This window comes from Onychostruthus taczanowskii, unplaced genomic scaffold (genome assembly GCF_017590055.1).
Source record: "Onychostruthus taczanowskii isolate IOZ18803 unplaced genomic scaffold, ASM1759005v1 scaffold4, whole genome shotgun sequence".
Taxonomy (NCBI): domain Eukaryota; kingdom Metazoa; phylum Chordata; class Aves; order Passeriformes; family Passeridae; genus Onychostruthus; species Onychostruthus taczanowskii.
The window spans coordinates 925,389-938,869 of NW_024501459.1; the positions used below are offsets into that span (position 1 = coordinate 925,389).

Genomic DNA, 13,481 nt, shown 5'->3' on the forward strand with positions numbered 1-13,481 from the left:
GCTGGCTCCTGTCAGCCAGCACAGTGACTGCTGGACAGCCCTTGCTGCCTGCTCGTGCCACCCCTGCCAGGGCTCGTGTCTCTGCCTTGTCCTCAAGCACTGTCACCGTGTTTTGCTTGGCACTGGTACTGTACTCGTACATCATTGCACTGATTGTGCCTGTGGCCTCCCTACTCTTAGGAGCTGAAGAACTTGGTATCAATTGAAAGGATTTTTCCTTTTAGCTCATTTAGTTGAAGCTCTGTGTTTCGGCTTGCTGCAGGCATTTAAGCCCCAGCGGTGTCAGCCCAGGCTGGGTTTGTTCAGCTGCACCTGTGGCTGCTGAGCTGCTGAATAAGATCATCCACATACCCAGGCTCCTAAAAGGCCAAGTGCTCTGCTGCAGCAAAATGCCTCAGATCCTGTGCTCCTCGTTTCTTAACACTCTTTAGTGGATACTCAGAACTTTTTCTTGATACAGGTTTTTAATGGATTTCCATTCGTGTGATCAAATTGACAGCTACATCTTCTGTGTAATCCAATGAAATCTTGTGTGCTGCAATTTACTGTGAGTGTAATGGACAAGTAGAGTCAATGTTGCCCTCTCCTATCCCACCAAAAAGATGAAGAAAAACCCCACCCTGTAAATAATGTGGAAACTGTAACCAAAACTTTTCCAGTCCCTCATGGCCACTCCTTCATGTTATCAGAATGGTTTGGATTGGAAGGGACCTTAAAGTTCATCTTCCAACACCCATAGTTCCAACACCCCTGCCATGGGCTGGGACAACTTCCACTAGATCAGGTTGCTCAGAGCCCCATCCAACCTGGCCTTGAGCACTTCCAAGGATGGAGCATCCATGCCTTTTCTGTTTCTGTGTCTCATCACTTTCACAGGGAAAAATTTCCTCCTAATAGCTAATATAAACCTAACCACTTTCAGTTTTAAAACATTGCTCCTTGTCCTGTCACTGCAGACCTTGATAAAAAGTCCCTCTCACTCTTTCCTTCAAGCTCCCTGTAGGTACTGAAAGGCTGCAGTAGGCCCTTCCCAGAATCTTCTTTTCCCCAGGCTGAACAACCTCTCAGCCTGCCTTCACTGGAGAGGTGCTTCAACTCTCCGATCATCTCTGTGACCCAAAAAACTTCCCAACTTTTTGCAACAAGAAAATATCCCTCTAAACACCCTTTTCTGGATGCATAAGGTGTGGCTCTTTGGTAGTTTTGCTACAAGACCAGTGACACCATTTGGTGCTGTGGGTGTCTGCCAGGGTGTGAGCTTTCTGCATCTGTGCCATTTCTTACAAGCAGCATAACTTAAAAATTAAATTTTTAAAGCCCATGTAATTTCTAAATGAGGCACAGTATTAATAAAGTGACTCAGCAGACCCTCAGCCTCTGGTAAAAAAAAAAAAAAAAAAAAAAGTTTTAAAGCAGAGGTAATAAACCCTTATCCTTGATTTTGAAAAACAAGAGTTTTGGGGAGAAGTGTCTCTATATATAGACGCTTACTTTTGAAAGCAGCTGGCCAAACCCTAAGTGTGAGACCAGAGGAGCTGTAGGAAATTCCTGATTCATTGTCTGAATATGAGCCCAATTTATTGTTTTTTGTGGAAAGCTCATACCCTCCTTCTTGTGCCCAAATGTGTGCTGGTGCTGTATCACCTCTCAGCCACAGAGACCTCAAGATACCATTTAAACTGGGGGGCAGTGGTGGGGGCTAAGGGGGAAAATCCTGAGCACAAGAACAGCATGCAGAAACCTCTCTATCATCTGGGAAAGGGGACAGTAGGTGGCAGTTCCAGAATTTTCCTCTGGATTCAGCAGTACTGTTATTCTTAGCTAGAGGGAAATTATAAGATTGGCAGGGATGGTAAGGATTAGCTTAAACATGACATCATTCTATACTCTAAGAAAAACCTAGTGAGAATATATGCTAATGTTTTACATAACTTTTTAGCTATAACTAATGGGTTTCCAGATATAGTGCCCATCCATCTGGTTATTTAATCTGAAAAGGAAATACTCTGCTCTGCTTGTGAATAGTTCCCAAGTTTTGTTTTGCATCATGAGACCTGATGCACTCTAACTCTGATCTTCACATCATCTTAACTCTTTTCTGGGAGCCAAATAAAGCTGCCCTGCAAAGCACTGAGCCCAGCAATGCAAGGTTTGCATTGTGGCAGCGCCTTCCTTGCTGCTGCACAGGCTGGCTCCAGCCTTTCCACTCAGCTGCTGCATCTCACTGAGAGCAGCCAGGCCTGGTGACAGCAGCTGCCATTCACTTGTGCTGGAGGTTATTTCCAGGACCATTCAGCTTCACGGTGAAAGCTCCCTAAAGAAAGTTAGGGAAACTCCACTTGCTCTGCACAGGATGTGCCTCTGTGTTGGAGACCCAGCAGCCTCGTGCTTTGTGCCTCAGCTGACACATGATCTTGACAAACACATGACTAATAAGGGCTGACATAGCTGAGGCTTCCCACTATTGTGCTTATTCTAGGGCCAAAATGGAGCTTTTAAATTGTCGTGAACATGTTCTAAGCCCGTGTCACTTTTACCCTGTCTCACCCCCAGCCTGAGGGCCATTCACATGGACCCCAGGGACCCCCAGGAAGGGCCAGGCTGCACTCGAACTCCCCTTCCCAAAGGCCAAGGGGGGAGGCCTGCTGTGCACAAACATCTGCTGTTGCTGAGGGTATCAGAAGTCCTACGAGAAGAGCCTCGTTAAAGTATAAACCTAAACTTTGTCCTCTGCAGCGCAGGTCAAAGTACCCAATAACTATCTGAGGTATGTGCCACAAGTGCCATTAAACACCTTGTACACCCAGCCACTTAATTTCCAAATGTCCCCTGCCTTTTCATGTTGCCTTTTTATTGTGCTTTAAACTTTCTCATATTTGTAGAGTGACAGCATGAAAGCCAGGGTACCTCACCTGACCAAGTTTTAGTCATAAGATGGCAGTCCTAAATGTTAGCAGAGATCAAAAGAACTAAACACCATGACATCTTACTGAAGTGCATATAAGAACAGACTGTATCAAACTCTTTTATTAAAAAAAACCCACCTCACTGTCCACTAATTATCATCTCTATAAATGGGTAAATGTGGAAGCTTTTTGTGATTAAGTGCCCTAAATTAACTTTTTAAATGAGGTATACAGCTGAAAGTTTATTTTTATTTTTCAATGTTTCCTCTACAAAAATATATCCAAACAATATTTTTAATTAATAAAGTGATAAAAATGTTTCAATTTTCTTGATTTATTTCACTATTGACACAAACCATTGAGTATGTTTATTAAGAAGAAAGATAACAAATAGTAATTGTTGCTGGAACGTATTTGAAACAAAAAAGCTCCCTCCCCATTCTTTAGGCCTCAGCAATCTTCCTCATTGTGAGTTTTTCATGGAGTTATATCCAGAAGGCAGATCTCCCCACTCTCCAGCTGACGGATTCATTTGAGACTGGTGCCAGCAGCAGACGTGGCCCTCAGAGAGACCAGAACAGCCCCAGTGTCACAGAGGCAGGAGGGAAATCTTGTAGGCAGTGAAAGGGCAAAGACTCATTTTTATTACATCCTTTATGATAATTATTAAAAGCCTCAATGAAATCTATATCCTACAGCAAATCTGGGTAATGAGCAACAGTAGTGCTTGAGAGAATTCTCTTTCTCCCTCACTGCTCATGCTGCAGCTTAAGCTCAGCCCCACAGAGCTTCTCCTCAATCCCCCCAGAGAGAACTGGAAAAGGAGAAAACTCAGGGGTTGGGATCAAGACAGGTAATAGGTTAAAGCAAAAGCTGTGCACACAAGCGAAGCATAACAAGGAATTCATTCACCACTTCCCACAGGCAGGTTGGTGGTCAGCCCTCCCTGGGAAAGCTGGGATGATGGTGACTTGGGAAGACAAACACGACCACTCTGAACATCTCCCCCTCTTTCTCCTTCTTTCCCCAGCTCTACATGCTGAGCTGACACCCTGTGGTATGTGAAAGCCCTTGGGTCAGCCATCCTGGCTGTGCATCCCTGGACTCCTCATGGTGTGAGAGGCAGAAGAAGCCTTGCCTCTGTGCAAGCCCTGCTCAGCAGTAATGAAACATCCCTGTGTTATCAACAGCTTCCAGCACAAATCCAAACCACAGCCCTGCTCCAGCTACTCTGAAGAAAACTAACTCAATCCCAGCCAAAACCAGCACACCTGAGAACTGGCTGCTGGACACAGAGAGTCACACCTGGCACAAGCTCCACAGTTTGGCATAAGCAAATTCCAAAGTGCAGCAGACATTGCTGTGCCATGCTGCAGTTATGGCAAGAAGCTTACCGTGCTCAGCTCTGTCGGCAGTGACCGCTTCTGGCTTGGGCCAAACAATAATTTGGAAATAACACAGTGTGAGCAGTGCAGACTTCCAAAGGACAAAGATAACAGGGTATAACCTCTAATTGCTAAAAACAGTCTCATCATTACCATCTTGTTATCCAGTAATGAAAAAGCTGTTCAGACACTTTAGGTGTTATCTAGAGCTAAGAGCCGTTTTCTGTTTAATTTCACCATGTGGTCCACTGATACTACTGATATGAAAATCTGCAAGTTTTAACTACAAATAATACGTGGCTGCAGAATGGTTTCAGTTGATTGTCATCAAGGTCTCTGCAAAAAAAAAAGCACAGACTCACTACATCACAGCACTGACGCCCACAAGTTTGCGGGGTATGAATTTGTGCTTTCCACTGAAGGATCCCAGTGCTTTTCAAATAAATCTTTAAGCTCTACAGCCTCCCCAGTCCTTTCTACACTGACTTTAACACAAAGACAATAAAGCTGCTTTGTTATGGAACCACACACAAGAAAAGTAATGTTAAAAAAAGAAACAAAAATTACTGTTTGAATACAGCTTTAATACAAAAAGTTTATTTTCTCTATTAGTCAAGTTAACTGGTGATAAAAATAGTTAAGAGTTTTTTTTTCCTTTTTGGCCTTAAAATTCTGATCTAGTTGCAGCTGTGTTTCAGGGTACAGGTCCCTTGGCAGACAGGGATGTAGATGGCAGTTCCTCACATCCAGGGCTCCCATCCTTCCCAGACTCTGCCAAGAATATTGGGGTCTGTTGCTTGATCGATGAGGCATCTCACTTGGGTCTCCTCTGAAAGTCCATCCTCTGGCTCTTTGGCTCTGATATCATGATTGGAGTTACCACGAGCCACAGCTGCAAAATCATTATAAGCAGGCGACCTCTCATGGCCCAGGCGCAGCTCATCGCTGAAATTGAGAACACAAAAATAAGCTCTTACTAAAAGAAACAAGCAAAAAAATCTGAGATGGATTTTTAAACACAAAACAGCACTTGAAAAATAAAGCTGGAATTGAGATCAAGATGTGGAGGCTGCTCAAGAGCTGTAGAAGGCTTGGCCAGCGAAGACTGGTGGTTTCAGGGGTCCTTTACAGCAGGTATTTACCATAACATGCCAATCTTGTCAAAGGTCTCCAGCTGAAAGAAGGATGCAGCAGTTCACATCCAAGCTGTTGATCTCTTTACCTGCTCTCCTGATTTGTGCCTATAACAAGTATTTTGCTGCCTCTTCCAGTTCAGCCTTGACCGCAAAAGGGACTCCTCCCGAGTCCTGCACTTTTCAATATTTGTATGGTTTTAAAACAGGCTTGCTTTCTTTGCTTTTCTGTCTTTCCCCTGATTAATCCAAATGACTTTTTAAGAGAGGATGGAAGGGATTAATTGTACTTTTAACTGAACTTAAAAGACATTCTGGCTTGAGCCAGACTTGACTAGACTGACATAAATAACCTGAGAATGCCACCAGATTTGAATTTGATGTTTCTCATAAGCAGCTTTCTCCTATGCCTCCCCTACAGCTGGTACAGGTTCCATTTCAAGCAATCCTCCATCAGAAGCATATATTAATTTAAATAATATCCCTACCCTGAAAGCAGTGGAGACAAACATAAAGAACAGCGGGACTGAGGAGTATGAGATTGAGCAGCCTGACAGGGAGGGGAGGCATGTGTTGCCAGGAGCAGTAAAACTGCTCAGAAGGCCTGAGCTGGAGCAAGAAAACTCACAGAGAGATATCTGGTGTTTTGGCTGGCAGGGTGATTCAGAGAGCTTGTACGTGGACCAAAATGATTCTGACAGAAGGTTTGCTGAAATTTTGCCCTGTCTGTCTCTTCTGTTTTCCTAGCTGCCATTCTATCCAAAGGGAGCAAAATCTGACACAGGAGCCTTCCAAAGCTCTTAGTGGAGCAGTTTAAAGCAAAGGGAGAGCGTCTTACCAAGTGATTATTGCTGGATTGGCACCTGTAAGCTTTCTTCTGACATAGTTAACCTTTTGCAGAGGGTACCAGTTTACTTCAGATGTGTTTATTTCCTTAATCCACGTGCCTCCTTTTTTCAGCTGTCTTTGTTCAAAGTTCTAAGGAGAAAATGTATTTGTCCTGTTTATCATAAATCACACACTTGAAAAAGGTTTTTAAGCTGCAGATCATAGCAAGTCAAGCCAGTATCTTAACTGCAGATGCAGTGGAGGACAAAGCAGTGAGACAATATCTAACTTGCCTATGACTATAATTTAGAGCTGAAGTGCAACTAGTTTCAGATTTTTTTCTCTGTAACTATTAGTTTGATATATACAGTGCTGTTACATAAATTTAAGAGGTTGAATGCAGAAAGTTGAAAGTATTTATGCTGGTGCCGTAAGTGGCATAATGTGATCAAGAGTTACCCACGTCTTTAGGACTATCATGAAAGATAAAGAACAGTACACTGATAACACAGACATATGCTACTGTTTTTTGTGCATCAATACAGAATTCTGTCATTTTAAATACTTTTAAGTTCGGTTTCTCTGAGAACTTAATAAAACAAAGATAGATAAAAGGAGTACTGAGAGTGAGCCTCAAGGAATACTTCCTTTTTCATCAGTTTTATTCTTATTACAGTTTAAGAATTTTCACAAGAAGAAAAGTGAAAGAGGACACCCACCATCCAGTCCAAAGAAGGCTCTTTTACAAACACATCCATGGTGCTGATGAGGAGGTCTGGATCTGACCGGTAAGCCCTCAGGGCGTGCACCATCACGCTGTAAATGAGTCCCCACTCTTTCACTGGCATCATCAGATTAACGAACTGGCGAGTCAGGCGAAAGGGCATCAACTCCGGCACACTCAAAAACTAGCCAAGGGGAAGGACAGTCAAAAGAAAACAAGAAGTAAGAAGCCTTGGAACTGAAGGATTAGATGGGAATATTTTTTAATTTTTAAGCTCTGAAACCCTCTTTGTCACTTCACTGAAAATAACGTGCAAAAGTAGAACTGAACCAAGTCGTGACATCAAAGCTCTAGTCATGAATGTTCAGTTCAATGTTCAATGACTGAATCCAAAGTGGAACCATGTGAAACACCACCATACTGACTCTGTGGAGTTCTGTAGCTCACTGCTTGTCTGAGAATATCTGGACTCAGATATTTTATTCAATTGACTAGAAATAACTTGTCAAGATGATTTTGCACCAGAACAATGGCAATTGAAGAGCATCAAATTCAGTACTGAGATAATGTGTAATCACACACAACAAATGCAAAAGCTGTAACAAATCAGTTGAAAACAAATACCTGTGTGGCTGCACCAAAAGCGTATCCAAAGTCTATTCCCACCATGCCACCTGTCTCCTTGTTAATCATGAAGTTGGACAGATGCCGGTCTCCAATCCCAAGTATCCAGTGGCTGATGCACATCAGTGCGTGGGAGCTGGCAAAGTGGGAGCGCAGGGCCAGGAAGGCCTCGGGAGATGTGCTCATTTTCACAAAGGCTCGCCTTAACAAAACAGAACCCGCTCGTTGAATGCAGACAAGCACCAACATTTGCTGCACAGCGCGCAGCCATCAGCAGCACTTACCGCAGCAGGTCTTCTGGAACGCTGCTCTCCCTGCTTTTGAAGGATGTGACTGCTTCTGTACGGCTGGCATTCCTGCAAAGTAGGGGAGAAATAAAGGTGGCTGCTGAGGCAAGAGCCTGCTGGATGCTGAAAGTCAAGATACGCTCATGACCGCAGCAGCGTGCAGTGCTTACTCCACTAAACAGTACAGCAAGCCACAAAGGGCTCATCCCCCAAATCTTATCTGGTATTAGAACTGCCCCCTTCTCCCTCTTTCTCCCAGCAGTTATTTCCAAGACTGACATTTCTAAATACAAAAGAGTATGTGGTTTTGTGTATTCTCCTTCAAATTAAGGTGATGGGTTAAGTTTTAATAAAGCAAGATGATCACGTTCTTTATGGCTGGACAGTCTCTTGCAGGCAGAGGAACGAAGGCCCCAGTTACATCTCTCAGCAGCAGGCTAAGGCTGTACTGACACTCGACAGTAGTGCAACAGAGGGGAAGCAACAAACTGAAGATCTGGTGCTGAGGGACTCATGCCATGCAGATTTGGGGAAGGAGGCTTTGTCCTAGCCCATATCCAGTTCTGAATGCTTATGAGAGCTGATGTGCCGGGTGCTTTCCTTCCAGTCTACTTCCCTCTGAAAGGAGCAGTTGAGAAATAGAGGACAGCCCTTTGGTGCAGCAGACTGGAGATGAGTGGGGGTGATTGGGAATTACTTCAAAAGCACATTCTGGATTTGAATACAAATATTAATTCAGTTAAACAAGTCAAAGTTTTCCTTTAAAAAGCAAGACACTTGGTTAAGCAGGTTATAAGCTTTTAAGAAATGCTCTGGACACTTCACTTTACAGAGCCAGATCTAGGTAGGTGTGGAAATTCCTCTGAGAGTATGCTCAAGTTGGGACCTAAACCATCAAATATTCTTAAATTCTCAGTGAATCATGGTGATTTTCTCTGTCCAACTCTGGCAGATGCTTGGGCTCTGAGGCAGCCTACCTAACTGCATAATCAGGAACAAGACGCCTAGAAAATAAAGTTGAAGAGCAGCATCTGCTTCTAGACACTTTCTAAAGGAAGTGAGCAAGCTTCTGGAAGCGTTCCTGTACTCTGGTAGGATTTTTGGCAAGAGGAATTTTGCAAAGCATCTCCAGGAAGACAAAGCAGTAAAATGAGCAAAAATCAGCTCTAGCCATCATATCATAAGGCAGATCATACTTTTTTTTTCCTGGAATTTCTACATCTCTGCATGTGTGCACACTCTGTATTTCCCACGCAGTTCTCTTCTGAAACCTACCTGTACATAGCATGGTATCGAGAGATGCCCTGTGCTTTCCCACCCATCCTGGACAGCCACTCAGAATAGGTAGCACGAGGTCCTCTTGGGCTAGGGACAAAAAAAGAAAAGCACTGATAATTTCTCTGTACGATCTCACCACTCTCTATTTGGTTATCCACAGGCTGCGTGCTGCTCTGACCCATGAGATTTTTATGCAAAGGAAAAGTCAGGAAGCTACAGCCTACAATAATTTTAGCCTTGCTATGGAAATGAAGTTTATGCAGAGTAGAGGCTCATCCATTAATCTCCTTTGCCCCAGTTATGAAAACACTTCAGTCATTTCTGACAGAAGATTAGACATCTCAAAGGTGCTAATTTGTCAACAGGCACGGTAAGTACCCCCAGAAGAAAGATCCAAAATAATTTCTCCAGGAAGGGAAAGTTATTTTTTACAGTCTTGTAGCCTTTGAAAAGCATTATGTAGTACACCACGGTACATGCTGCCTTTTATACTGCCAAATGGGCCGGGAATGCAGGAAGGCAGGTTGGTATCTCCTCAGAGTGCACAAGAGAGGAGGAATGGGTGCTTGAACTTGGGGTATTAATCCACAAGAAACCAGTATTCATTAGTTGCACTGCTTAGGAATTTGATATTTTTCTCCCATCTTAACTAAATACATCAGACCTTAAACTTCTATTTCTCAACTTAGCAGAGCAGCCACCTCCTCTCTTCCTTCCAAAGCATGTTTTGAGATTGAGAATGCCATTTCCATTTAAGAAGCATTCATCAGTTATAGACTGTAGCCCATCACTTTGGGATAAAGGATTTCAAAAATTCAGAAAGTTATTCCCCCCCACCCCAACCAAAATTTTCCTTTGTGAGTGCTGTCACTTAACCATAGCTCAGTATAAAATGTCTTATTTGTCTTGATTGAATGACATACAGGAAAATATTAAAGTCTGTATAAACAATAAAGCAAAGGGTTTTCTTAAAAATAAATTATGACCTGCTTTTAGAAATACACTGATCTCCTACACTGAGCATATTATAAATTTCCTCCCCTCACAAGATGGTTCCATCTGAGTCTTCTTTCACTTTCCCACTCAGTGAATTGAGATCAACATAACACCACTGCTGTTCACAACAGTGAATCAGACAGCAGTAATGCAGGAACTCTAGCAGCTACTAAACTGCTCACAAATCAAATAACCTTAGAAATAAAGACTCTTTGGAGTCCAACCTCCACGCTGGAGTTTCCTCCAACCTGCCTCATAAATGTTAACTAGTAAAAATAAATGGTGACAACACTCAGACAAACCCAAACAGAGATTATGTAACTGAGAACCACATTTGTAAATTAAACCACATTTGTAAATTCCAGGACAGAACTAGCCTGAAATGCCAGAATTAAATTAAATTTTACAAATTCTCAACCTGCAATTACAATCACGAGAAAGCAATATAGTTTATTCAAACCCAGCATTTGTATCAAGTCAGAGAAAGTGCTCTGTTACAGTTGAGTTCTGTGCATTTGCTGCCAAGTTCCATCCCCCATCACTGACTCACTGTTGAACTCAGGTTCTCAATAGCTCTGCCTCTACTCCCTTCCCCTGCCCCTCATTGACCTAAGTCCATTTCCTGCCTGATCAAATCAAGAGATCAAAATCCTCTGCTTGTAAAATCAATCTGCTGATAAGGAAATGGTGATGATAATGACGTCACATACGATTATAATTATAAGTCTCTTGTTTAAACAAGCTGGGTGGAGGATATTCCAGCTACAATGGCACTCATTAAACAAACAGTTGCCAATTACTAATTTGGGTCAGGAAGTACAAACTGCCTCCTTGCTTATAAATGCTTTTCTTTTATTCTTTAATTACCAAAAAAAAAAAAAAAAAAAAATCCTGCCACAAGACTGTCAGTTATCCAAAAACCCATTAGTAGTGGTTTCTATTAGAGCAGACAGTTAAACCAAGCATCACCTGTAATAGCTGATATCTTCCTCTTCAGACATGCTATTTTTAAGGAATTCTTTTAAAGTACAAGTGTTTTCCAGCCACTTGATGAGTCCCAGTCTGAAATAAAGCAAGTCAGAGACAACAAGTAGCTCAGAGCTGAACTTTAGAGGAACATCACAAATGGGAAGCAATACATTCTATTGCATGTTAAAAGAAGGTTAAAAGCTACCAATTTAAATGTACTCTGAAAAAACAGTTTCCAGACAAAGCAATTTCAATGTTCTTTAAAAGGAAAAGGAAAAAAAAATTAAGCCAAGGCACAAAATACTCTCAATCTGAATGTGGTATGCAAAATTCTCACTTTCCAACATCCTAAAACTAATAGATGTTAACATAAGGATTTCTGTCCCTTCAAGATAAATGCCTACCTTGTTGTCATGGGGATGACCTGGTAAGTTTTTAGCTGCATATTTCTTTGGCTACATGTAGCATCTTGGGAAAGGATAATGTTCATTACATCAAACAGCTGCTCAATGCGTTGGTCTTGTCGCAGGTCTTCACCACCTTTGACAAGAAAAGGATACTCCTGCTCATCGCTGCCTCGGATCGTTATACGTTTTGGCTTCCTCAAGGATTCCATCACACTTATCTTGGGAAAAGACAGGAAGAAGAAAAGTATTTGTGACAGTAGACTTGGTCTTACAGAATCATTGCTGGAATTAAGCATGTCTGTCATTCCTAGATGACATAATCAAGCTACTCAATTATAACAGAAAAACAAATGCCCACTTGCAGCATTTCCTTTGTATGCGGCAAGACATGTAAACAAGCAATGACCCTGCTACTACCAAATTCTTCAAATGCTACATGGACACAGATTTACACCCCACAGGATTTTGACTCAATCTTAAAAACATACCCGTTCATCAAATCCAGATATTTTTGCGTGGTACTCTGGCAGTGGTTTGCCTTTTCCATCGTACTGACCTGAAGTGGTTGTGGAAAAAAAATATTAGTACACAGCCTGATGTTATTTTGAAGTGTGTTTAACACCAGAACACACATCCAAATGTTTTGTCAAACTGGTAGAATGACAGCTATGAATAAAATATTTTTAAACGCATAAAAAAGATCCAACATATACACAGTATGATTTTATCTGTGAATTAGTGATATTCTTTCCTTGTTTAGCTGTTAGAATCGAGCTCTTGATGGTTTCAGAAGACACAACCTTTTTTGAACTAAATTTAAACATGTATTAGATTTATATATCAGATTTCCTGGAGTCAGGCCTTTAGAAAAATACTAAATTCTTAGGTAAGAGATACAAGCTTAGATACAATTTTAAAAATCGGGACTACAGCTTAAGAACGGATTTAAGAGATAATGAGTGAACAGAATTATTTCATGTAAGGCCAGATAAGGCTTAAGGCCAGAAAGAAGGGTCATGTAGCCAATATAAGAAACAAAGCTCAAGAGCAACTTTCTTTTAAGGGAAATTCACCATTGACACTGAACAGGAACTTACCAGGAACCTCCAGTTCACTCCTCAAGAACTCAGCTTTGAATTCACTCATCCATGGTGAACATTCTTTGAGGTTCCCAGGTTCTTTATGGGTTTTGATCATTTTTGAGTGGAGAGAATTTACAATCACATCGAAGTCACTAGTCCTCATATCCAACAGTTCTGAACCACCTCTGCCAAAATGATGATCCAGGTCCTTCCCAAAAGCCTAACAATCATTTATAGAAAAGAATCCTGTTTACATAGTGCTAGAAACTACTCAAGAGCACCAAAAGGACATCTCCCTATCTATACATATGGCTTGTTGAGATATTAGGAAGAAATTCTTAATATAAACCAGAACAGGTTGCCCAGAGAAGTTGTGGATGCCTCATCCCTGGGAGTGTTCAAGCCAGGCTGGAAGGTACCGTGAGCAACCTGGTCTAGTGGGAGGTGCCCCTGGCCATGGCGGGGGTGTTGGAACCAGATGAGCTTTAAGGTCCCTTCCAAGCCAAATCATTCTGTGACTCTATGAAATGTTTTGCACATTTTATTTACTAGCGGATTTATTATATGTGGATTTATTGCTGCCTAGCAATAATTTTGGACATAGAATGCATAAACCCATATTTTAAAGTATTTAAAATATCCTGATGTAGGAAAAGAGCAAAGTCTTGGATGTGGATCCATTTAATGAACAAAGTAAGTATTATCTACAAATAGTTAACTGAATTGACTTTCTGTATTCATAATTCAAGGTTCTAGAAAAACGAAATGTTCCTTTTCTTGGACTGGGTATTAATGGCTTGGAAAGATGTTGTTTTATTGCCTGATCATTTTTCTACCAAGCTATGAAGACACAGCTATTTCA

At 41.8% G+C, this 13,481-nt stretch overlaps 1 protein-coding gene across 2 annotated transcripts in view; it reads right to left on the reverse strand.

The window, feature by feature from the left end:
* Positions 1-4,866: 4,866 nt before the first annotated feature.
* Positions 4,867-13,481, reverse strand: part of PRKDC (protein kinase, DNA-activated, catalytic subunit) — an 82,109-nt gene continuing 73,494 nt past the window's right edge. For both annotated transcript variants that reach the window (XM_041412768.1, XM_041412767.1), the window contains exons 77-86: positions 12,635-12,839; positions 12,026-12,093; positions 11,535-11,755; positions 11,131-11,223; positions 9,163-9,252; positions 7,885-7,956; positions 7,601-7,802; positions 6,972-7,160; positions 6,263-6,402; positions 4,867-5,236 (exon numbers count right to left, since the gene is read on the reverse strand). In XM_041412768.1, the coding sequence (XP_041268702.1) occupies positions 5,032-5,236; positions 6,263-6,402; positions 6,972-7,160; positions 7,601-7,802; positions 7,885-7,956; positions 9,163-9,252; positions 11,131-11,223; positions 11,535-11,755; positions 12,026-12,093; positions 12,635-12,839 (1,485 nt within the window). In that variant the 3' untranslated portion in view covers positions 4,867-5,031. The remainder of the gene's footprint in view (positions 5,237-6,262; positions 6,403-6,971; positions 7,161-7,600; positions 7,803-7,884; positions 7,957-9,162; positions 9,253-11,130; positions 11,224-11,534; positions 11,756-12,025; positions 12,094-12,634; positions 12,840-13,481) is intronic.